General features: G+C 45.0%; 1 protein-coding gene across 4 annotated transcripts in view; it reads left to right on the top strand.

Annotated features, from left to right (window-relative positions):
* The window catches only part of LOC147668257 (prolyl 4-hydroxylase subunit alpha-1-like), a 415,422-nt gene extending 390,976 nt beyond the window's left edge, over positions 1 to 24,446 (top strand). For all 4 annotated transcript variants that reach the window (XM_086948664.1, XM_086948663.1, XM_086948662.1 and 1 more), the window contains exon 15: positions 21,344 to 24,446. In XM_086948664.1, the coding sequence (XP_086804790.1) occupies positions 21,344 to 21,411 (68 nt within the window). In that variant the 3' untranslated portion in view covers positions 21,412 to 24,446. The remainder of the gene's footprint in view (positions 1 to 21,343) is intronic.
* The last annotated feature ends 352 nt before the right edge of the window (positions 24,447 to 24,798 follow it).

The raw sequence follows: 24,798 nt of genomic DNA, 5'->3' as shown, positions 1-24,798 counted from the left end.
CCAGAATCGCAAGTCGGTTTTAGGTTTTCGTCGGCACAGGGTCCACAAGCCAGCTGGCAAGTGACTGGGCCAACGCGTTGAGCCAAAGAAAGCAGAAGGGCCCCACGCAGCACTCGTCGAGTGTAGAGGGGTGAGCTTCGGTGCAAGAGTGGCTCTGGGTTGGGGCTTCTCAGACCCCGGTGTACAACTTCGAGGGTCACTCGTGGGCTGCACGGTCAGCGTCTCGTGGTCTTTTCAAGATGGCGTGCCCCACGCTTCCGGTCGCCTCCACGGGTCTCAGCTCTGCAGGGACTGTGGATCGTGCTGTAAGAAGGCAGGTAAGCTTGATCTCATCGATCTCTGTCGCTCGAGTTCCGGCGGGAACTGCAACAAAGCAGACGTCTAGGTGCTGGATGGTGCCTGTTTGCACGGGGTGGTCACTCCTTGACCACAAGGGAGATTCTTCAGTCTTCTACGTTGAGTAGGATGTCGAAGGGTGAAGAGTTTCGTTTCAAATGTTTCATCAGGATAATCTGAGTGCGTTGGCACTGCTCCCCTTCTTATACCAATCTAGGGGGCTGGATTACCTGCTAGGTCCCCTCCTATGGGTGGGAACCAGGAAGGGGGTGGATACACCCCTTTCCCTTTGATCCAGGCTGCGCTGGGACTGGGGCTGGTGTGCCCCAGAACCGGTTTGGCCGGATTATGCAAGGGGCAGCCTTGTGCTCCCCAGGCAGTGTCTGGTTTCTTTCAAACCTCCCTGCTACAATCCACTATCTCCTGTCTGGGGTGGTATGACACCTCCCTGTGACAGGAAACCCTTTGTCCAGGCCTCCTTGGCTGAGTTTCGGGCAGCTGCAGGAGGTTAGATTCGTGTCTGTGGCAGAAGCATCCATTTTGTGGATCTGAGGCTCTTTTAAAATCAACCACGTTTTAGCAAAGTAACATTTCGTCTCCTTCTAGAGGGGTGGAATGCTACCCCCGTCGCCAGGACTGGCGAGGGGGTAGTATTCCAAATCGTATGACACCTTACACGACATGTTTTGATAAAGCCAAACAAAAGTTAACATATAACCGCGAGGATTATGATGCACTTAATAGTATATGGTATGGCATTATCCCGGAACAGCTTAGGGAATTGGTCCCGACAGCTGCAGAAAGGCTCAGCTCATGCTAGAGCACCATCTCACATAAAACTAAGCACTCTGCCTCCAGGATTGTTAAGGCCTGCCATAGGAGTGACTGATAGGTATATATCTGTCCAGATAGGTTTAGATATAGGCATACTATATCTAAGCAAGGGGTGATTACACCACCTTGCCCCAGCTGAGTGATCAGCCAGTTGTGTCAATTTTAGATAGCCAGCCAGGGGTGGCAAAAGATAGGCTGCAGCCCCTGGTAGGCCTTGGATGCACCTATGCCCTGGGCACCTATAGTGCTCTGTACAGGGGCTGATAAGGTGACCCAAGCCAATCTAGTTATGCACCTAGGGTACATGGAATCCATTTTACAGAGAGAGCAGATAGCCTGGGGCCCTGATTAGCAGGGAACCAGGCCAACTAAGTCGAAAACCAGCTAAACACAAGGCAAAACATCTGGGGTAACCATAATCAGGTAGCCACCTTCCTACAACTACCATACATGCATTTACAAAATACTACTGCGTAGATGTACACTCCAAACAGCAAGCAGCTGTAGGACAGGCTGTACTCAGGACTCTTTTTCAGGCTGCTGCAGCTGGCACAGGCAACCACCGCTAGGGGGGACACTGCTATACATTCTATGCACAGATATGAATTCAGCAGCCCACATGCCTCGAACGGAACATGCTACTTACCAGTATGCATCTGTTCTTGGCATGTAGGGCTGCTGACGTTCATATCGCCCTCCCTCCTCCCCGGTGCCTGTCGCAGCTGTAGCACTCAAAATTATTCTTAGCATGGACATCCCTTACTGTATCATACTCCATCCCTGCCACAATGGCGAAAAATAATCTGAGGATGGAGAGGATGCCCATGCGCACTGTAGTCCAGGGGAGGAGCCACCTATCTCGTGATACTTCGAAGACTCTTCCAGGACAACAATGTGCAATCATCCGGACCCAACACTAGGCGGCGATCTATGCACAGATATGAATGTCAGCAGCCCTACATGCCAAGAACAGATGCATACTGGTAAGTAGCATATTCTTTACAATTTCTTACATGGAAAGTCGCTTTCCTTGTTGCCATTACTTCCCGTAGAAGAGTTAGTGAGATACAAGCACTCACTATTCAAGAACCCTTTTTACAACTCCATCATAACAAAGTGGTTCTTAAAATAATCCAAAATTCCTTCCTAAGGTTATTTCTGCTTTTCATCTCAGTCAGTCTGTGGAATTGCCAGTTTTCTTCTCGCAACCACAAACAGTCGCAGAAAGAGCTCTACATACTCTTGATGTAAAAAGAGCACTCCTTTATTACATTGAAAGAAAAAAACTTTTTTGTAAAACAAAACAACTTGTTGTATCTTTCTCACCCCACATAAAGGCAACCCAATATCCAAATCCGGAAGTGCAAGGTGGATTGTCAAATGTATACAAATTTGTTATCATAAAGCAAAACGCACATTATCTGTTCCTCCTAAATCCCACTCTACCCGCAAGATAGGGGCTTCAATAGCAATTTTTCTTTTTTAAAAATATTTTTATTTGGTTTGCAATTTATCAAACAATACAATCAAAACAAACCCATCACACACCCATCTATCTTGGTCGCAAAGTCTGTCAGGACAACAGTGTGACATTCCCTCCTCAGTTTAACCCCTTCCATGCTGATGACGAACCCCAGCCGTCATGCACTACGGTGCTCGTGTGCCGATGACGGCTGGGGTTCGTCACGGCCCGCCCCTGTTCGTGCTGTTTACAGCACACCAGGGGAATCGCGGCCGCATGGAAAGGGTTAATACACAGAAATTTAGCCAACAACCCATAATAGGGCAGGCGGCGATCTTGAAAATAACTACTGGTGATATCGCAGAAGAACTGCTTCTTGCCCCTTGTGTATTACCCCTCCACATCTCCTAGTTTGACATCAATCATTACCAATTATGCCAGCACAGTGTATCTTTTCCTCCCGGTGGTTATCTGATGCCCCTAGTCCTCTACTGTGGTTTGAGCCTCATTTTTACTGGTTAGGTATATTTGGTATAGTCCCCAAAAGTTTTTAGGACGGCTAGTGGGAGGCAGCAGCTCGCTGTAGTTCTCCGACTGCGTGCAGCAATATAACATATCATGTGCCCAGCGTTTAAGTGTAGGTGCAGGACCTCTCCTCCAACAACAAGCCACCACCCTTCGGGCTATAAGCAGCCCCATGTCTACCAGCCTCCAAGTAGCTCTAGGTAGCCTCTTAGAATACCCTAATAGTGCCAGCGCGGGGTCAGCTGTAAGATCTACCTCCGCTATGCTACTAATGTCCGAGAAGATCTTCTTCCAGAAGTCCCATATACCCGGGCATTGCCATGCCAGGTGCAGGAACCCAAGATGGCTGCCAACACTTCCTGATTTGGAGTGTTGACAGCCAATTAGCATGCAGCTTGTGATTGGGAGTGTGCACGCAGGGTGCGCACAGGGTGCGCTGATCCACTGCGGCCATAGATATATATGTTTTTTTTACTTTTCATTTTCTCAGCAACTACTGAACAGATTTACACCATTTAACAAAAAGGCACTTTTCTGACCCAAGGGCTACCTCTTTGCCAAATTTGGTGTAATTCCGTTCAGCAGTTCAGGCTGTAGCCAGGGCTAAAGTTTCCTATGGAAAATTGCACGGGTAAAACATGTTTTGTGACCCTCCTTTTTTCTCAACCCCGCTTGACGAATCACCCCCAAACTTTCAGGATAGAAGCGGACCGGAGCTGACCATAAATTTTGAAAATTTTGCAAAGATTCATCAACCGGCGCTAAAGTTAATGCAAATAGAATGTTGCGGATTTCCTATGGAAAATAGGTCCTAACTATACCTACCTACTGGCGACCGCCAATAGGTAATATATATATATTTTATATATATATATGTATATATTTCCACATTGAATCCTTGCGAATTCATTTTGAATAACGCCCTCACAGGCTTTTTAGTTCCCCAAATGTTTTATTTCAAACATATCCAAAGGTTTAAGGAGACAAACGACGCGTTTCGCTATCGCTGATAGCTTGTTCACGGTTCAAGCTGTGTGAATGGCAGTATGGGTGAGTGAAGGGACGACAGAGTGCATATGTGAATGGGTGAGTGACTGTTTGTATTAGTAGCTATATGAGTAAGTGAATAGTTGTGAGTGGCTGTAAAAGTGAGTGAGTATGGGGGCGTGGCTAAGATGGCGGTCTGACTGGATGCGTTTTCCGAGGCTCCCTGGCCCTAAACCCCTTAGGCCTTTTCAATAGCGGGTAATATCCCAATTCCCCCTGAATATCGACGCCACAGGAGCAGCTTTGAACCCGGCGCCACCAGTGAGCTGATTTGGCGGGCGTTGCCGACGGTGAACGACGCAACCGAGCTCCAGCCTTCGCCGGCGCGAAACTGTGGGAGAGCGGCAACGTGGGCCCGGCGCCAGAGGTGCTCTCCAAGCCCCGGGGCCCAAGGAAGAAGGCGTATCGTACCAAGCAAAGCGGCTGGAGGTGGTGAGCTGCCGTTGAAAGCCCCCGGAGCAATGGCCGAGCGGTTGTGGCTCCGCACGGCTGAGGCGCGATCTGGCATGGTTGCGGCGGCGACCAGAGAGAGCCCAGCGGGCTGCCGCAGCACTGGAGTCCCTGGCTTTGGGCCTGGTCCGTGAGGGACAGTGACCGGTCCCCGACTCCCGGACCCGGAGCGGAGAGGCGAGCACGCACCGGGGACAGAAGCCCGAGACGCGAGCACCGGAGAAGACCCCCTTCGGCCAGCGGCCTGTCTGGTGAGGAGAGGCGGGAAGCGAGGCGAACCGGCGGCGAGGCAGAGAGAGAGGCCGAGGTCGGCCGACAGGCCCCACCGGCCGTGCTGCTGTGTGCCCACGACAAGGGGAGGTACCCTCGGGACCAGGGAGTGAGCGCCGGGCTCGGAACGCCGAGAGCGGGCCGGTGAAAGAGCACTCCGGGGCCCACAGGATTCCAGCACCAGGCCACACCGAAACACCTGCACCAGGCCACACCGGATCAACACGGCGCAAAGCCATACAGGACTGCACCTGGGACCCCCCCTCTGTGGACCGCAGCGACCGGACCCTGGGCCTGACGCCCGGAGCGAGCACGCGCTGTGGACCGTGGCCCTGAGTGGTGGAGGGGAGGCAGACCAGAACGAAGGACGCGAACCGGCGAGTCGACAACGGGAGGGGCTGAGACCTAAACGGAGACTAGGGCAGACCGCCCGGCGGAGTACCTGCGCCCGACGGACGAAAGGAGGGCCCCTGTGACCGTGGAGGGAGAAGTGTGCCAGGGAATTCCACTGGAGCTCGGCCGAGGAGAAAATAATTTTGATGGGAATGCCCGGAATCGAGCGCACAGTACCGCGTTACAATATCGTAACGCCGAGCACGCCAGGGAGCACACTCTCATGCCGACCAACCCAGTTCCCTTGGCTCCGTCGGATACGATATTGTAACGCGGTACTGTGCGCTCGATTCCGGGCGTTCCCATCCAAATTATTTTCTCCTCGGCCGAGTGTACCTAGTGTATATATCCATTAGACTACATCTTGCGGCAATAGCAGCCTATCTCCAAAACAGACAACATGTGTGTTGGAACTGGGGTCACCAGTCCCCTAGGGTAGCATGGCACGAGCGGGTAGGCATCCGAAAGCTTATGTGTAAAGCGACCATTCAGCACACGCAACCACTGAGTCAGAAACATGAGCACGCAATTAGGGACGCCACTCCAGTGAGTTTGTATAAAAACTCAAGTTAACTTTATTAAGATAGAGCAGGATCAGGGTATTTGGAATTCATCATAAAATTAGCTTCACTTTTTAGATACCTGTGTGTCAACACTTGGCATTAAACTTCAGTTGAATAAATATTAGACATTTCATAAATAAGAAATATTGGATAAATACATTTTAGTAAAACACAGGCCTGACCTATGCCTTGCTCCTGGTCAGCACCTGCATCAAATACATTAAGGAGTTATAACAGAAAGCATTTCAATAAATAACAGTAGGTTTCCACTTTCCTTAAATATGAAACATCACATCAGTGGAAACCTTAGCTGTGCATAACTCTTCTCCCATATTAGGAGTAAAACATCTCATAAATAAATAAATGAGGTATCATAACTTACTATTGGTCAAAGGTATCATTCTCCTTACGCAGGGGAAAGACTTCCTGAAGAAGTCAATGTAAAACATTTCATTTAACCAGCATTACCCATTTCATCAGGGAAGAATAAACCTTTCTTTTAACTAGGGTAAACTATCACCACACCTGAGGCTGGAATAGCAGTGCGTTATCCCTGTTAATCAAGAATAAACCTCTCCTCAAATGGGAGTAACCATCTCCTTATATACCTAGAGGTCTTTGGGAACCATTGCATTAGGCAGGAGTATGCATGACATATGACCCAGGAACCATGTAATTATGTAGTATAAACATTTCCTGAGGTAGCAAACAGCATTCAGATAACAGTGCCTTAGGCAGTAATATACATGTCATGAGAGTAAAGGCAGAACATTTCATTAGTCATAAACTAACCAGACAGTTAATTACCAGTTTCACTTGGGAGGAATAACCATTCCATTACCTAGAGCATCACTCAAAGCATATTTGAATGAACCTTTCATTGGGCATTCACTAAGGCATTTATAAGTGGTTATTCATTAAAGCATCTTTAACTGGACCTTTCATTAGGCAAACTACACATCGGTTGGTGCATAAATGAGCAGTAAATTGCTCCTATTAATCAGGGAACATTCCCATAAGGCAAGGGAAAAACATTCATCAACAATGCAGCCCAATTTAATAATTCTCACTGCAGGAGAACAAGGTTCCTACTGCAGAGGACCCACAGTGACCTTCGTGGGCCCAGTCCCCATGCCTGAAGGGCTTCTGTAATTAATTAGGGCCAACAGGACCCAGTCACCAGTTCTCAGCAATTAATGAGAACCAACGGGGCCCAGTGACATCTTCCCCCGGGGAGGGGCGAACACGGGGCCTTACCCGGCCTTCCGCCCTCCTCCCCTGGGGGATTACCTTTTTCTTCGGCACTCCGGGGCCCTTGCGCAGGTTCTGGAGCCTCACGCGACCGGGCGCGGTGCAGGGAGCAGCCACAGTGCACCAGCGCCGGTCGCGAGGCAGTTCCGGCGTTGTGGGGCAAATCGGAGGGGGCTCTCAGGCTTCACGGCCCCCTCCCGATGAGTGCTGGGCCCGGCCGGGCTTTCCCCGGGTCTCGGGCCGGGAACTGGGAGGCTCGGCGGACAAATTCCGGAAATTAGGAAGACGGGGGCGCGGCTAGAGACGCGGCGCCCCTGTCACGTGATGCAGGGCCTGGTTTCAGCCTACTTGCAACGCGGCGGCCTAACTCAGCTTCCAGAGGCCGCCGCGGAGATCTCGTCAGTCGGGCCGGTGGGGACGGCGGTGAACACCGCGATGGCTCCGCGGTCTCCTTTCCGGGCAGTGGCGGCCCTCCCTCGGCACCGGGGGCCGCCGGGGCAATGCTAGCGCGTCTGTGAGGCGCTACAGGTAAGCGCTTGGCAGGGCTGTCACGGTGCTAACAGGCTAGTCGGCCGGACGGCTCAGCAGCGCTTCACAGGGGCCCCAAGTTACTCACAGCAGGCAGCGCTGGGGCACGAGGAATCAGCGCGTCACAGCGCTACGCAGGGGTAATTAGAGGTGCTTGGCAATTTCCTTCACAGCGCTCCACAGGGGCACAGGATACGGCACTTTTCAGGGCACACAGTCTCTAGCGCTGATACCAGTGGCCGTAATCCTGGGCACAGAAGCGCTTTCCAACACAGCGCCAGGCAGCCACTTCGGGTCCTGGGCACACAGCGCTTCGCTGATGTAGTGCTGGTCACTAATGTCAGCTACCAGATGTACAGCGCTTCGCAGGGGCATACAAGATAGCGCTTAGAGGCACTAATACAGCGCTTCTCCAGATGAGGGAAACAATACAGCGCTTACTATAGGCAGTCAATAGCGCTTACACTAATAGACTATAGCGCTTTCAGGGGCACAGCAGATGACAGCCTTAGCGCTGGGGCCAAATTCAGGCAGTTCTGGAGGCTAGCGCTTCAGCAGTAGCTGACTTCAAACAAGGGCAGTTCACAGGTCAGGCCACACAGCAGTGGCAGGTTAGCGCAGGAACCCCAGGTGGCGTCAGGGGGCTCAGGGAGCGACACAGCGCCAATACCTGTTGGGTTCCTCAAAAGTCCTGTGGTGATTTAGTTTTCTTCTTGGCGGGATGTTTCTTGCGCCCTTAGTTTAGTTGTTTGGTTTCTTGTTTCTTGAAGGGGGAATAAATTGGTGGTTGGTGTTCCAAGTTCTTCTCAGCCAATCCCTTCAAGTGGTCCCTGGGGGTTCCCTTCCGCGGGGTTAGGTCAGTGGGGGGGGAACAGGATACCTCAACACTTGTAAAGCAGCACACTAGGCCCTGTCATTGCAGCATCATAAGACCCTGCCCTGACCCCCACTGCCTATCCTCCTGCGTAGGTACTTCCCCAGGTCCTCCCTCAGCTTCTCTCCTCAGGAAAGTTCCCTCCCTTTCCTTTTATAGTGCCAGTTGACAGTTGGTGGTGGCAGTTGGTGTCACCTCACCTCTCCCAGAAGGTTCCAGAGGCTTCCAGGAGGTTCCACCATTCTACCTGTGGACAGGCTGGCAGGCTAAGATGGATACATTGCCTGAGGGTTCCAGCCAGCCCCTGGCTACTAGAATGCGCCCACTAAACCACGCTGCTGCAGCAGTGGACTGTGGCAGCCATATTAGGGGTAGAAGGTGCCTGCATTTTAACACTAGTTTTAAACTACACAGGGCATTCTCCACCACCCAAGGCCTACACACTGTTGTTTCAATAGGGGCATCCTAATTTAACAGGGGATAAAAAGCGAAAAATTTCTGGGGAAAGGGCCAAGTCTCACAATGTGTCTTTGTTTAGGGTACCAGCTATCAAGGCATTTATGGAAAGACTTAAAAGAATAATTCAACCTAGAGTTCCACCCTCTCCAGTATGGAACCTAAATGTGGTACTTACCAGGCTCATGGGTCCCCCATTTGAACCTATGCATAAATGCGAATTACAATTTCTCACCTGGAAAGTAGCTTTCCTGGTTGCCGTCAGCTCTCTCAGAAGAGTCTGTGAACTCCAGGCATTAACCATACAAGAACCATTTCTCCAAATTCATCCTAACAAAGTGTTTCTTAGAACCAACCCAAAATTTCTACCTAAAGTCTCCACCTTAACCAGTCTGTAGAACTCCGTGTTCTTCCCTCTACCTGACTCCGTAGCAGAACTGGCTCTTCACACACTGAACGTACAAAGAGCGATACTTAACTAAATTGAAAGAACAAAATCCTTTAGAAAGCCTAAACTTTTTGTGCTTTCTACCCACCTCATAAAGGCAATCCTATCTCTAAAACAGGGATTGCAAGGTGAATTGTTAAATGCACACAAATATGCTATGCTAAAGCCAAACGTTCCTTAACCATTCCCCCTACAGCTCACTCCACATGTAAACTAGGGGCATTCATGGCATTCTTAGGGAACATTCCCCTAGATGACATCTGCAAAGCAGCAACTTGGTCTACACCACACATGTTAACAAAACACTATTGTGTAGACATGCAAGCAAAACAACAAGCTAGTGTGGGCCAGGCTGTATTAAGAACACTTTTTCAAACCACTGCAATAGATACAGGTAGCCACAGCTAGGGAGGTAACTGCTGTGTAGTCTATGCACAAGTATACGATCTACAGCTCATATTCCTCGAACGGAAAATGCTACTTACCAGTATGCATCTGTTCTTGGCCTGTAGAGCTATAGATTCGTATATGCACACCCGCCTTCCTGGATACCTATACCTGTTCCAGTACTATCTTACTTAGATACATTACACATGGACATCCTTTTCTATTTCTTACTAACTCCATCATAACCCTGTATGGCAAAACAATCTGGAGATGGAGTCGATGCCCATGCACACTCTTGTCCTAAGGAGGAGTTACCTACCTCGTAACTACAAAAGACTTCTTCCAAGACAAAAACTAAGTGCAAACATCCGAGCCCAACACCAGATGGCGATCTATGCACAAGTATACACATCTACAGCTCTACATGCCAAGAACAGATGCATACTGGTAAGTAGCATTTTCCTGACTTGTGGTTATTCTTAACCAGATTCACTCAGGACTATGTGGTTAGCACCCTTTTTTCTTTATAATTATATTAAGAGGGCTTACAGCACAATTAATATCATCTAAATATCTACAGAGACAAATCAAAAGTAAGCCATTTTAAATTGTCATAAGGGGGCGTGTTGAGAAAGTGGTAGGCTTATAAGTGAAAATATTTTTTCATAGATCATTGGAATTTATTGAAAGCATTTCTTATGTCTAAATTATTGAATACAGACTGTACTTTAATAGTGTTTACCAGTCCGTATCTGACATTGAATTGAGTGTTTCTCTCACATGAAGAATGTATTAGTGCATACAATCTGTATCGGGATTTGTTTGACAATAATGGTGTTGATTCCAGTTCCGTATCACCTGCTGCTGAAAGTCAGTCTGTGATTCAGACCAGTTAGGATAAATATCCCTAATCGGCACAGGTGTATTATTTTTGTGGTTGTTTTCATAGTAAAGGTCCTTTTTGGTCTTGCTTGACAGAGCAGATGTCACTAGATCTCTAAATTAAAAGAAAAAAGTTTTGAGAATCATTGCAAATGGGCTTTTAGTTTGCCTTCATGTCTGTGGACAGGAGTACAGGTTTTGATTGGGAAGAAGTTGTGTGTGTGTGTCCTGGAAACAGTGCTTGTTGCAGTCCATTTGGCTTCTGATGGGTTTCCCTCACCCAAATTGGCCACTGCGTGATGATTTATTTCTATTGCAGCAAAAGTAGAAATAATCTAACAAGTAGGTACTCCATAAAACAGCGCAATGCTTATTGACAAATGGAAAGAAAGTGCTCATTTCATTCGTTTATTTGAAAAGTTTTATAAAGCGCTAACAAGACCCTTACGGGTATCAGAGCCTTGTACAGAAATGGAGAAAACAAGGGTAACAAACCCAATGGGACAGTAAGTGAGGTTACAACAAAGGTGGAAACAAAACCAGTTAAGAGTTGGGGGTATCAGAGGTGCCCTAGAGCATGAAAACAATGTAACATACCAGCATACAATAATGTGCACCCATGTAGTACAATAAGAATCAGACTATTAACAAAACAAGAGCAGGAGAGCAAGTTGATGTTGTTAAAATTCGTTAAAGAGTTGCTGTTTTCTTGAAAGATATTGTGGAAGAATTGGATCTGATCTCGGGAGGCAGGGAGTTCCAGATTCTTGGAGTAAGACCGGTAAAAGTACGATTGTAAGATCTTTTCTTTTCGAATCTTGGTGGTTTCAAGAGTAGGGTGGACGTACTTCTAAGGTTCCGGCCAGAGCCCAAAAGTTCAAGCTTATTTGCCGGGTAGATCAGAGTGTTGTAATGTACGGCTTTATGGGTAAAGCAAGCTATCTTGAATCAGGTTCTGGCTTCAATAGATTGCCAATATACTTGCAAAAGGTCAGGGGAGGTGTGGTCATGCTTTCTGGAGCCTGCGATGAATCTAGCCGATGCGTTCAGGGTAGCTCTGAGTGGGGCCAAGCTAGCTTTGGGAAGTTCAGCAAGGGTCACCAGACCATATTCCAACCTAGAGATGACCAAGGATTGAACAGCCGGCCTGATATCTTCAGAGGGAGGAAAGGTTTGATTTTCTTGAGGGTGTTAAGTTGAAAGTTGGCTCCCCTAATGGCTGCACTGATGTGAGCTTGCATGTTTAAGTGTTTATCCAAGGTGATGCCTAGAGATTTGGCAGAGTCTACGATATGAGGGGCGCAGTTCAGAGCAGTGAGTTATTTAGGCCATTTCAGAGTAGGGTAGAGTGATTGGGGGGGGGGGGGGTGGTGGTTCTGAGCTAACCATTGGTGGGTTTGTGCAAGTGCAGCATTTGGCATTTTTATGTCCTCTTGAGAGGAGATCTTCAGGTACTGTTGCGTGTCATCCGCATACATGTGATACTGAACGTTAGCAAGGTTCAGAATGACGGAAAGTGGTTCCATAAAGAGGTTGGAAAGAGTGGGCGAGAGCACGGATCCTTGAGGCACTCCGTTCATGATAGGAGTCCTGGGAGGAAGGGACTAGTTAAGTTTGATCCTTTGTGTGCAGTTATGAAGGAAAGAGGCGAACCAATTTAGGACTGGGCCCGAGAGACCCATCCTATGTTGGAGAAGATCAATCAGGTTCTCATGTTTGACAGTATCAAAGGCTGAAGACAGGTCCAGAAGGATCAGGAGACAAGGGACATTTTGGTGAAGGGATCTCAAGGTGTCCTCTACAATGTGGGTTAGTGCTGTTTCAGTACTGTGGCCTGTTCTGAAACCTGACTGATGGGGGTCAATGAGTTGATATTTCTCAATGTGGTTGCATAGCTGCGAGTGGGCGCATTTTTCTAGTAGCTTAACTAGAGTCATAATGCAGGTGATAGGTCTGAAGTTGTTGGGATCCGACAGGTCCACGTTGGGCTTCTTAGGAATGGGAGGAACTTTCCAAACCTTGAGGCATTCCGGTATCTTACCCTGTAAGAGGGATTCATTAATGATCCTGGACCAAAGGGGGAGAATGGCTGAATTGAGCTCTATAAAAAGCTTAGCAGGTGAAGGATCGCTGAAATGGTTGGAGGGTTTAAGGGACGCCATGTTGTGTAGAAGCTCCTTGACATCTGGGAGGAGAAAGGAATTCCAAGAGGCGTTATTCTTGAGAGAACATCCTAATGGTGAGGATATTGTGGAGGATTCTGCCAGCTTAGCTGGAAATGCGTATAGTTTCGGAGGCCTCAGAGTTGGAGTGACAGGAAGTAGCTCCAGCTTGATTTTCCTTGTTTTTTCAGGGAAGTGAACAGTGAAATCATCACTGCTAGGAAGCAAGGAAACCGGAGTTGTGATAGGGTTGGAAGAACGGTTAGCTTGTTCCTTGATGATTTCAAAGAGTTTCTTGGGTCTATTTTTAGTGATGCAAAAAAGCAATAGTGACTGTTTTGCAATCCTAATTTTTTCAAAACGCTGACAGCATAACTTAGTCAAACAGGTTATGGCAATGAGATTCTGGTGGTTTAGGGCTCAAACAGCAAGGTAAACCTCCAATCATTCCCCATAGCTCCTCCAGATAGGTGTTCCAAGTTGACTAGGGCATTTGGAAAAACATAAGTTCTATTTGGCTAGTCTGACCTAGAGAACAATCAGTGTAGTGTGTTTAATCGGTTACTACTTACATGCCCTCTGGTATATTGCTAGTGAAATGTTGCCAGCAGTCCCCGGAGACCTTAGGGCTTTCTGGAGTGAGACAACGCGTGCCAGACAAGACATGGCCACATTTTTTAGGTTTGCTGGCCTAGTTACTACTTGTTGCCTGGGAAAAGCAGTTGACACCACTGCTGGGCTTCATTTACACTTGTGAATGTGTTCCACTGAATTTTATGGAGATGCACATTGGCATTGAAAACCTTCCTGCCATCCTTCAGAGGAAGGTTGGTATAGGTGCTCATGGACTACACCATTGGCTCTTAAAAAACAAGGTGGGGTCGTGGGCCCTGTGTCAGGAGGTGATGCGCCTCTGTAAATTACTGGGCATCAAGGAATTTTCCTGGTGGTGAACCACTGTGTGGGATATTTGAATGCTAGAGCAGGCTAACTCCACCAAAGCTCCTCTCTCTGGACACGTTCTGCCTACAGTGGGGCTCGTAGCTCCTGTATGCCTTCTAGCCAATACCTCTCCTGCCCAGAGTTTTGAAGAAGATGACAACTGACTGATCCCATGTCATTCTAGTGCCTCCAGATTGGGAAAGGGTATCCATAGCTCCTGTGCATAAGCCTCTGTCCTCCGATCAGACTGTCCTTCCAAGATGATGTTAAGTGGCAGCAACAGGGCATGGTCCTGCTCCTGGCCGCCCTACGTCTCCATCTTCATGCTTGGAGATTGAGCAGCGACAACTGAACACCTTCGATCTTCTGCCGAATGTGGTTTTTGTCATCTTGACAGCCAGACAACCCTCGATTTAAAAACTGTATAAGCCTGTTGTTGGGATAATTTGTTGTTTGATATGGTACATGATAAGTAGACCCCTCCAGGCTAGATTATCTTTTGTTTTGTTCTGTCCCTCACCCAGGAAGGCTTTGGGCACAGTTAAAGGGTACCTTTTGGCTCTTTGGTTCTTTTTACAGTTGCTGGACCAGTCCTAGCTATTTAGTTCCCCTGTTGTGATGAGTATTTTTTCAAAGAACTCCCCAAAAAATGAAATGTCCTCCTTATCCCTCTGTTATGCAGCAATGGAATCTTAACCGGTTCTTACATATTTGACATGCACTCCTTTTGAACCGCTGCACAGCTGGCTTTTGTGGCTTCTCACCCTCAAGGCTGTGTTCCTCGTTACCATAATGTTGACACTGCAGGTGAGTGAGCTCCAAGCTCTGTCAACCCGCATGTAACACCTCCTTCCCAGACAAATTGGCTCTGTGGACTCAGGCATTCCTTCTTCCAAAAGTAGTGACACAGTTCTACGTCAGTCAAACTATCACCTTACCGGTGTAACATGCTCTGCCTCACCCCTCCAAAACTAAAGATTCTGAACCGAAAACTTCCAAAACCAGAGACTCGGAAACGAAATCGTCCAAAATCAAAGACTCTAATAAATCCAAACACACAGAGCCGAAAGTACCAGCCCCCAAGAGCTCAGAGCCAAAATCGTCAGTGCTAAAGTCTCCAAGGAAAGATAAAGACACTTCCCCCAAGGAACTTCCATCTAATGACCCAATCTTAGACCCAAAACAGAAGAAATTGGTAATAAATCCTAAAACAGGATATATTCAAGCAACTATTAAAAATAAAACGGAAAGCTGACTTGCCAAAAGACCACCATGCCCCTCCTAAAAAGAAGTATATGGGCACTAACCCCTCTCTTCATTAAATACCACCTCCTTCTCCTCCTCCTAATCCTAGCCTGCTCATTACACCTATACATTCACCTACTAGGCCCATTACACCTGACCCACAGGAAGAAAGGGGATGAGGATGAGGACGCTAATGCTTGGGATGATTACCACACAGACCCAAATACAGACAATGATCGTGAATTGTACCCCTCTAGGCCTTCCCCACCTGACGACATCGGTTACCGGGAACTCCTTAACAGAGCTGCTAATTACCATGGGGTAGAACTTCACAAAGAACCCTTAGAAGAGGATTTTCTTTTTGAAACACTTTCCTCCTCCCAAAGTACAACTCATACCTTGCCAATGTTAAATAGTATGCTCAAACATACGGGCGAGGTCTTCAAGGATCCAGTGAGGGCTAGTATTATCACTACTAGGATAGATAGAAAATACAAATCACCTCCTACATATCCTGTTTATATTCAAGGACAACTACCTTTAGACTTTCTTGTAGTACCCAATGCACACAAGAGAGCTAACTCTCAAGCTACAGGAGACACCCCTCCTTCTGACAGAATCTAAGCTTATCGATGCCTCAGGCAAAAGGATAGATTCACATGCCGCAAATAACTGGCACATTGCTAACTCCCAAGCACTGTTAGCCCGTTATGACAGAGCTCACTATGATGAGCTGGATAAACTAATCCAACACCTGCCTGACCAATACAAATCTAAAGCTACCAACCTTATACAGGAGGGTAACCTCATTACTAACACCTCCACAAAATGTGCACTGGACCCAGCAGACACTGCATCTTGTGCTATTAACTCAAGTGTATTACTGCGCAGACACGCTTGGCTCAGGATCTCTGGTTGTAAGCCAGAGGTACAAACCTCTATCCTTAACCAGCCTTTTGATAAAGAGCATCTTTTTGGCCCAGCTGTTGACACCATGGTGGAAAAGATGAAAAAAGACACATCTAGCATTGAAAGCATTGAAAGCCTTTCAATTTCATCTACTAGGCAAAGCTGTCCTGGTCCGCACGGACAACATGACAGCTATGTACTACATACAAAAACAGGGGGGGACGCATTCTCTACAGCTGTCACAGTTAGCACACAGCATCTGGAGATGGGCCATACCTCAAGATATAGATCTCCTTGCAGAACATCTTCCAGGAATACACAACCAAGTTGCGGATCTGCTCAGTCGTCAAAGACAGCAGATACACGAATGGGAACTTTACAGCCAAGTTCTCTTATCATTCTTCCAAATGTAGGGCTTCCCAGACATACACCTGTTTGCCACCCACCAAAACGCAAAATGCCCAAACTTTGCGTACAGACATTCACACCCATTGTCCAAAGGCAATGCACTATGGATGAATTGGTCACGGATATTTGCTTTTTTTCCGCCTCTAACACTCATTCCATTAGTGGTTCAGAAACCTAAACAACACTCCCTGACACTTACCTTAGTTGCTCCAGCATGGGCCTGACAACACTGGTTTACCACCCTGTTGGAACTATCGATAGTTCCCCACCAAAAATTACACATCGTCCCCAAATTCCTAAATCAGAACCATGGAGAGATAAGACATCCAGATCCCAATCAGCTCAATCTTGCAATTTGGCACCTGAAATCCTAGATTTTTTTGTACCTCAACCTTCTGCCAAACTGTATAAATGTTATCAAAGAAGCTAGACATCCACCACAAGACAATGATACGCAGCAAAGTGGAAGAGATTTGTGGTTTATTGTAACAACAATCATGTTAATCCACCAGATTAGATGCTTCAATACAAAATATCATTTGTTATTTATTGCTGCTACAACGTTCTAATTTAGCGTACACATCCATATGCTTACATTTCACTGCAGTGCTGCATATATGCAAAATAGACAGCACCTGTCTCTTTTTAGAGTGTCAGCTATTAAGGCTTTTGCGGAAGGACTTAAAAGACTTATTCCCCCCCAGACTGTCAAAAGAGCACTTTTTTATAACATAGAAAGAACAAAGCCCTTTAGGAAGACTAAATATATATTTGTGGCTTTGGTTCCACCTCATCAAGGCAATCCTATTTCAATATCAGGCATTGCAAGGTGGATAATTAAGTGCATTCATATCTGCTACCTCAAGGCTAAACGCACACTAACAGTTCCCCCTAGGACGCATTCTGCACGTAAACTAGGGACTTCTATGGCCTTCTTAGGCAACATACCCATAGATGACATCTGCAAAGCTTCAACATGGTCTACACCACACACGTTCACAAAACACTATTTTGTGGATGTTAGCAAAACTGGCTAGTGTGGGTCAGGCAGTTTTACGAACACTAGTCCAAACCACTGCAACTGCTACAGGTTAGCCACCGGTAAAAATAACTTCTTTATAGTCTATGCCAAAGCATATAATCTACAGCTCCAATACCTCGAACGGAAAATGCTACTTACCCTGTATGCATCTGTTCTTGGCATATAGAGCTGTAGAGTCATGTGCGCCGACCCGCCTCCCTGGGTACCTTTACCTGTTACTTAGATACACTCTACATGGACATCTCTTTTATTACTTTACTAACTCCAACATCACCCTTGAAAGCAAAACAATCAGGGGATGGAGTCTATGCCATGCACTCTATCACTGAAAGGAGGAGTCACCTATCTCGTGACTACAGGACTTCTTCGGACAAAAACAAAGGGCAAACATCCAAACCCAACACCAGATGGCGATCTGTGCTAAAGCATATGATTCTTACAGCTCTATATGCCAAGAACAGATGCATACTGGGTGAGTAGCATTTTCCTTCTGGTGGAGACTGTCTAACCGCAGATTCCTCAACAATCCTCTCAATACTCCCGGTCCTGTGAATTGGAGTCTATCCATTAAAAAGATGGGCTGTGCGTCTGGGGGCATGGGCCAGCTTCAAAAGCAACAGTTGTCAGCACATAGGGAGTCAGCCCTATTTTGGCTTCATTCGTCATTTCTGGAGCGGAACGGCATCAGTGGGAAGCTGTACGGTGCCACCTGAGAGGTACTACTGAAAAGTTTCCAGATCCAGTTTGACACCTAGGGAAGTATTTAAAAAGTGAGGAACCTGGAGTAATATAGGCGACCAGAAAGAGTGTTACCGAAGGTAAATAACCTGTTCTTTTGAGTTGCCTGCCATTTGTCTAAAGCAGCTGTCCCTTAATAGGTAAGAGCTCCCATGGCGTCCCGTGTGTCCAATAATATTACTTGTTTTAGCATTTTATTTTACTGGGCCCCAGGGCCTAGAGCCAACTTCTTGCAATCACTAAGTGCTCTTTTGGAAAACTACTCCCGTTTGTTGAATTTTGTAACTCTTAATGATTTTAATTTTCATTTGGAAGCCCTTACGGATAAGGACACTGAACTTTTGATTGATTGCACGCTAAGCTTTGAGCTAGTACAAATTGTTCCTATCACCACCCACTCACCTATCCACATTCTTAATGGTATCTTTACTAACAACCCTATACTTTAATTTACTTCCGTCTTGCCGCTGACGTGGTCAGACACAAAGCAGTTTTCTTCACTATGGAGTTGCCGGGTGAGACTGCATTAAAAAACAAAACTCCTCATATGACTAAATCCCGACCCTGCCACAAAATTGACTGTAACAGATTGACAGAAATCTAGTGGAAGATATAGATATAGCGACTGCTAATTACTTCCTGGATTGATAATGCTGTTGAGCAGCTAACATCAATTAAAAACGTACACACATTAGAGATAAACCGTCTGCCCTTGGTATTCAACCAAAATAAAACTACAAAAACGCAGAACAGAACACATATGGAGAAAAATGTATAGTTCTCTGGTGAGGGATGGATACAAACAATGTATCACAGACTATAAAGCTTTGATTATTGCCGAGAAGTCTAACTATTTTTCAGACAAAATTAATTCTGCCATAAATCTAGCAGATACTTCAATATGTTCAATTCTTTAACCGACATCAACAATAAAAATCCCTTTGGCCATTATCATGCCTTCTGTGATAAGCTGGCTGACTACTTTCAACATAAGATAAATGAGGTTTATAACCAGTTCTAAATTCACAAGTGATTGCAAACAAACTCTTCCTGATGATTTTTATGTGCAATCATGCACATTTACTGAATTTTCTCCTCTATTAATGGAACTGGTAATTAAGATTATTGAAACCACTAAATCTGGGGCTCCCATATAATCTTTGCCCGCCTAATATCCTGCATCTAGTACCAAGGACAATCGGCATAGATTTTACCACACTCCTACTTAATAACCTCTTCTAATCTAGATTCTTCCATACAACCTAGAAAAAGAAATCAATCAAACTATTTATAAAGAAACCCTCATTAAACCCTGTGGAAGTTAGTAGTTATCGCCTTATCTCACTACTTTCGCTTTCTGCTGAAATAACTGAGATAGCTATGCATACAGAATTGTCATATTTTCTTGCTACTAAGCAATTGCTTGATTAATCATCATCATCAACTTTTAACCATAAAATTCAAACTAACACCTTTAAAAAAACTCCATCAAATAATTTAACACAAACAGTACATAATACAAAGTTAAATAACAGGCACGTTTGACGGATCCATATTAAAAACAAATTCATATTACCTCAACAACCTAAATTTAACCATAAAAGTTAATCGCAGCTGGAACTAAGCCTAATTGCTGCCCTTAAAAAGCTAAGAATGTGTAGTTCTTAGTTGCTTGAGGGCAGTTGTAGAAAGATAACAACCAGTCTAACCTGCCTAAAGCTAGCTTTCTTGAAAATAGGGATAATAAAACTTTTTGGAATCTTGTAAAAACTACAAAACATTAAGAAGTGCTTCATATCCTTTGGAGAATTTCTGTCGCAGCCATAGGTTAAGAAGCACTGCCCTCTGTATGCACCACGGGTATGGGCTAGAAGATAATGAAAGAGGTTGTGGGTACTTTTGAACCATAGAAGATAGGGCTCAGTTGATGTCATCATCTTCAGCAGCGAACCCCTATGAACTCTGGGCTTCCTCAGCTTCTCCTCTTCCCTGGCCCACGTACCCATTTTGAAGAAATTCTCCTTCACCGAGTACGTATCCCTTCTACATATTCCCTCTGTATTCTCAAATAGATCAGTTTTTCCCATCCTCGTAAAACTTTCTCTAACGTGCGTTAACCAGATAATATGGTTAGAATAGTCAAGGGAGAGACAATCCCTTAAGATTTCTTTACTTAGGTCAGTTCTCTTCTTCATCCAGGTTTTCATCCAATATGATAACAGCTGATAAGTCAGCACACTTGAGAGGAAAGCCATCCCAAGGTCTTTGTGGGCTATGAACAATGAAATATTCTGCGGTAAGCAGAGAATCCGTCTCAAAAAAGTGTTTTCAACAGATTGCAATACATCATGCTCGAAATAGCCCCAAATCTCACTCTGATTGGTCTACTTCCTAGTCTAGAGGCAAAGTTAAGAACGGCAGTAACAGCCTCAGCCAAATCCCCTCTCTTTCGACTTGTCAAGGGAGGCCAGTTCAAGGCTACATCCAACGCCACCCCTAGGTATAAAAAAATGCTGGTCTTCGGGACCGGCGTAGCCCCCACCAAAAATGTTTAGGGCTTAGCTGGAGGTTGGCCCACCTGCATGATAAATGATTTGCTGTTATTGACCAACAAATACAAGTCCTCCATAAAATATACCAAAGAGTTCTGACCTCTCGCTGTCTTCTCCTTGAGGACCGCATCATCAACTTACAGAAGGACCGACAAACTTCGCTTGCCCACCTAGGGGAAGTCCGTATTTAATTTCAAAATGACCTGCTCCAGATTGACTGCATGCTTAAGACCGCATTTGTGAATGCTGACGTTTTCATGTGTTCACATTTTAAAGCTAGACCTATTGGCATTATCAGTGCTTGTTTTATTTGCTAACAGGATGTGGATTTTCCGTTTGTTTGCCATAGCTGCCATCTTTCCTTCATTGGATAGCAGTAAGGTGATAGATGGATATGCTTGAATTAATCTAAACCACTGAATTACTACTTGCATATCCATACTGTCACCTTTTTTGGCACAGCTCCATCCATATTCCTAGCATCACATTGTGATATCTACCTCTTAGATGATTGGGCTAACATCACATTCTCTTATTGTTTGCGGAGCTCATTGGTCTTTTGTTATGAAATCGGTCCTTCTTGACCTTTTTGTTTATTTTCTGTGCATTCTAATACACTCTAATTTTTATCTTTTCCAGTGTCCAATAAATGGATCCATGAACGCGGGCAGGAGTTCAGACGGCCTTGTGGCTTGTCCGAATTGTAAAAGACGTACCCCTCAGACATATCCTCATGGTCAACCGCTCCAAATCTCAACAGTAAACATCAAATGTACATTTCTACATTTTGTAACCGTTGACTAAAAATACACTCCAGGTCCTGTTCTGGAACCCTCAGCCAGGTGCTCCTGTGGAAGATAAAACTACGCCAGTTTACTTCGTTGCTCATTTTTAACTGTATTCCATACCAAATGGGTTTTACAAATATGAAGACAATGTACAGGTCTAATGAAGGAGTCATAGGAAAAGACATCAGGCTTTTTATGAATGTGCTGCTCTCTGTGAACCAACGTCTACCCTCTACCATATTTTCCATGAGCAGTTCTTCGGATAAAATAAATGTGCAATAAGAATTAATTTTCCTCCAGTGTTAAATCTTAGTCTTTTTGCATAACAATATAATGAAACTCAAAACACTAGCACGCAGGATGGAAAACTGTGGATAGATTCAGTCTTCAAGTCTGTATTCTAGCTTTGAAAGTCACTCTTTTTGACTGTATTTGCAGATCCGTTCTTTGCACATCACGGACTGCTCTTGGGTATTAAAACATTTTGCCAGTACCGTTTTTCTTCTACATTGGCTCTGTCGTACATAAAGCACATGCTGATTGCACGTGCTTTTGGTTTTTCCACTCTTCCCTAAGGGTTGAAGAGATGGCAAACCTAACCAAATTAACAAACTTGATAATCTCAGAAATGGGTTGAATAAGAGCATTTCAGGTTTGCACCTGATACCGACTATTTCATAAATGGTGCCTAGTATTTGCGTAAAGTTGCTTTACATGATAGTAAATCTGTACAAAGTTGTGAGGGTGCAAAGTTGATATTAGCACCACACACACATAGTGTACGGTGACGGTTTCTTGTAAGCGTTAAAGGGAATAAGGTAGACCCGCACTGCTAGAGTGGTTTGTAAACCAGTTATTGATTTTAAAGTGGTGCTCACAATAGAAATGAAAGACCACTTATTACTTGACTACTTTAATAGGTCTCCACAGGGAATGTGATGCTAAAATAATGTTTTGAAAGCGAGCAACAGTTTTTGGTAGAGCTCTTCCCCTGTAAGAACCAGAGCTACAGCAATCCAGCCAGGCAACTCTGTCGTCTTTGTCCTTGATTCTCCTTTGCAGAACAGTCCAAAACGTGCTTCTTTTATGTTATTGAGCAAATTCAGCCTGGTTATATCTGACAGTACGTGACATTTTAAGATTCAATTGAAACCTTGTGCCTTATGTCGCTGGTAAAGCAAACTCAGACTGAAAGCTGTGAGAATTCAAACTTCTCATATGCTATGATTAAAAATCCAAACATGTTTTACTTGTTGATTTCAAAATGTATATTGTGGCGATAAAAACCTATTTATAATCTCATCATTGTGTTTTTTATTTTGAGTGCTTTTTACATTTTTGTATAGGTAAGAATGTTTTCTGCAAGCGGGGAAGGTTATGTCATGTGAATGCACTCCTAAGGAGTGAAGAGCTTTCAACCAAATTGGTGCTGCTTTTACACAGGAAGTACTCTTTTGCTGTTCTCTAGTGTGTGTTTAACTAAAACAAAAATAGTTACCTTGACTCTCGGAACGAGTGAAAAAAGAGAAAAAAAGACTACTGCAGAGTACCCCAAAATGGCTAAAGTCTCTGTGTGTAATACCTCAATGGCTTTGATTTAAAAATACCCTTTTTTTATAATATCTTGAATTCATTTACATTCTTTAAATTTTAAGGGTTAAGCCAGTAGCGTGTTATGTGCAAAGAATGCTAGTTGGACACAGAACCAAAATGTATTACTCCCGCTCCCCCAGCCTAGCACTGCCCTCATAGAGTGCACTTATCGATCTTGTTTTAGAATAGTATACTATAAAATGGAAAGCTCCTGCCTCTTGCATCACGTGTTTCTTGCTCACTGCCAAAACTTTAACAATGGAAACAAAAAGGTGTATTGCTGTAGGGTTTAATATTCGACAAACCAATGCTGTTTTTTTAAAGTTATGATTTGCCAACAAAGAGTTCTAGCTGCATTTTTTACATTCATATTTTGTGACCCAGCATCTCTGAACCACTCAGTATTGCTCAAACGACAATATTGTTTAAGCATGTAGCTCGGCCTGCATTAATTAGGGGTTTGTATAGAGCACTAGTAATGCTTTTAAACTAATGTCAGTCGAGACAGCCATCCACTTCAATAAACTAAGCGCTTGAGTGGCAGAGTAAGACCCACCATGCCCCAAACGGGCTGGCAGCTACATTTACTATAGCTCTAAGTGCCTTCTTTAAAAAACATGCGAGGCCTGTATAGACTTGACTAGTACTACCATTTCTTACGTCCAGCACAGTGTTTCATCTTGAAAGCAGTATGCCAGTTTTTGTAGGTTGACATTCAGGGATGCAAGTGCCACATGTTCAAACTGTGATGGGTTAGTTCCAGTCATATATGTTGGCTCTCTAGTTTGTTTAATTGCATCAAACGGTAGAAATCATTTTGAAGTCCTCTTTTGTCTATTAATTGGAAGTATTCTACAATTGTTGTTTACCTGTTCTTCAAAACAAACATTTAATGTGATTTGCACATTTCTAAAGAGTAGTTATGGGCCCTGGGGCAAAGGTGGATTAATGATTTGTTTATTGTGACAAAGCAGGGCCGGTGGTTGGACCAAGGTATGTGCAATCTCTGGGTCCAGGGAAAACAGCCATTTTGCAACACTTAACAATTTCATCTTACAAATTGTGTGTTTTACCTGCAGTATGAATATGTTTAGTGTATAACTGTATAAGACAATCCCGTTGCTGCTAATTTCACTGGTGTTGTTGAAAGTGGTCCTTTTGAAACAAGGGCTCGGCCTCCTGTGTGAATGCAGCGCTCCTTTTATGTGAAATATAATGCTAAAACTGTTGGGCTCACAAAGTGATTGGCATCATTTCCTGACTATTTTTAAACAACTTTGTTATGCAAATTTCTTAATGTGCAATCAGGCTCAAATCTAAAACAGCTGTTTTTTGCAGTAAAGCTTCCTCTATGATAAAAATTGTGTGTGGTGTCATTTTTTGGGTTGTTTGAATCTGTTTATTGGAAAAGAAATTCTGTTTTCAGTTGATCGCTCGATACACATTTCAACGAACAGTCCAGTATCGAAATACACAGCATCCAGTGGGATATATAACGCAGAAAATCAGGCAGTAAAGTGCAATAGTCGCATTGAGTATTCTACACATGTCTAATATATTTACGACTGTGTAATGTTAAGTCCATAAGATAGGTTATAAATAAGCATGTTACAGAAAGAAAACATATGTCCAATGGGTGCAATTCTGTGTCCTTAGTAATCCAGCAACAGTACAGTTCCCACATTGAACATTCCCAATTGGTGCATTTCACAG

This window comes from Lissotriton vulgaris, unplaced genomic scaffold (genome assembly GCF_964263255.1).
Source record: "Lissotriton vulgaris unplaced genomic scaffold, aLisVul1.2 SCAFFOLD_1939, whole genome shotgun sequence".
Classification (NCBI taxonomy): Eukaryota; Metazoa; Chordata; class Amphibia; order Caudata; family Salamandridae; genus Lissotriton; species Lissotriton vulgaris.
The sequence above is the reverse complement of the archived record's forward strand: the minus strand, read 5'-3'. Positions and strand labels throughout refer to the sequence as shown.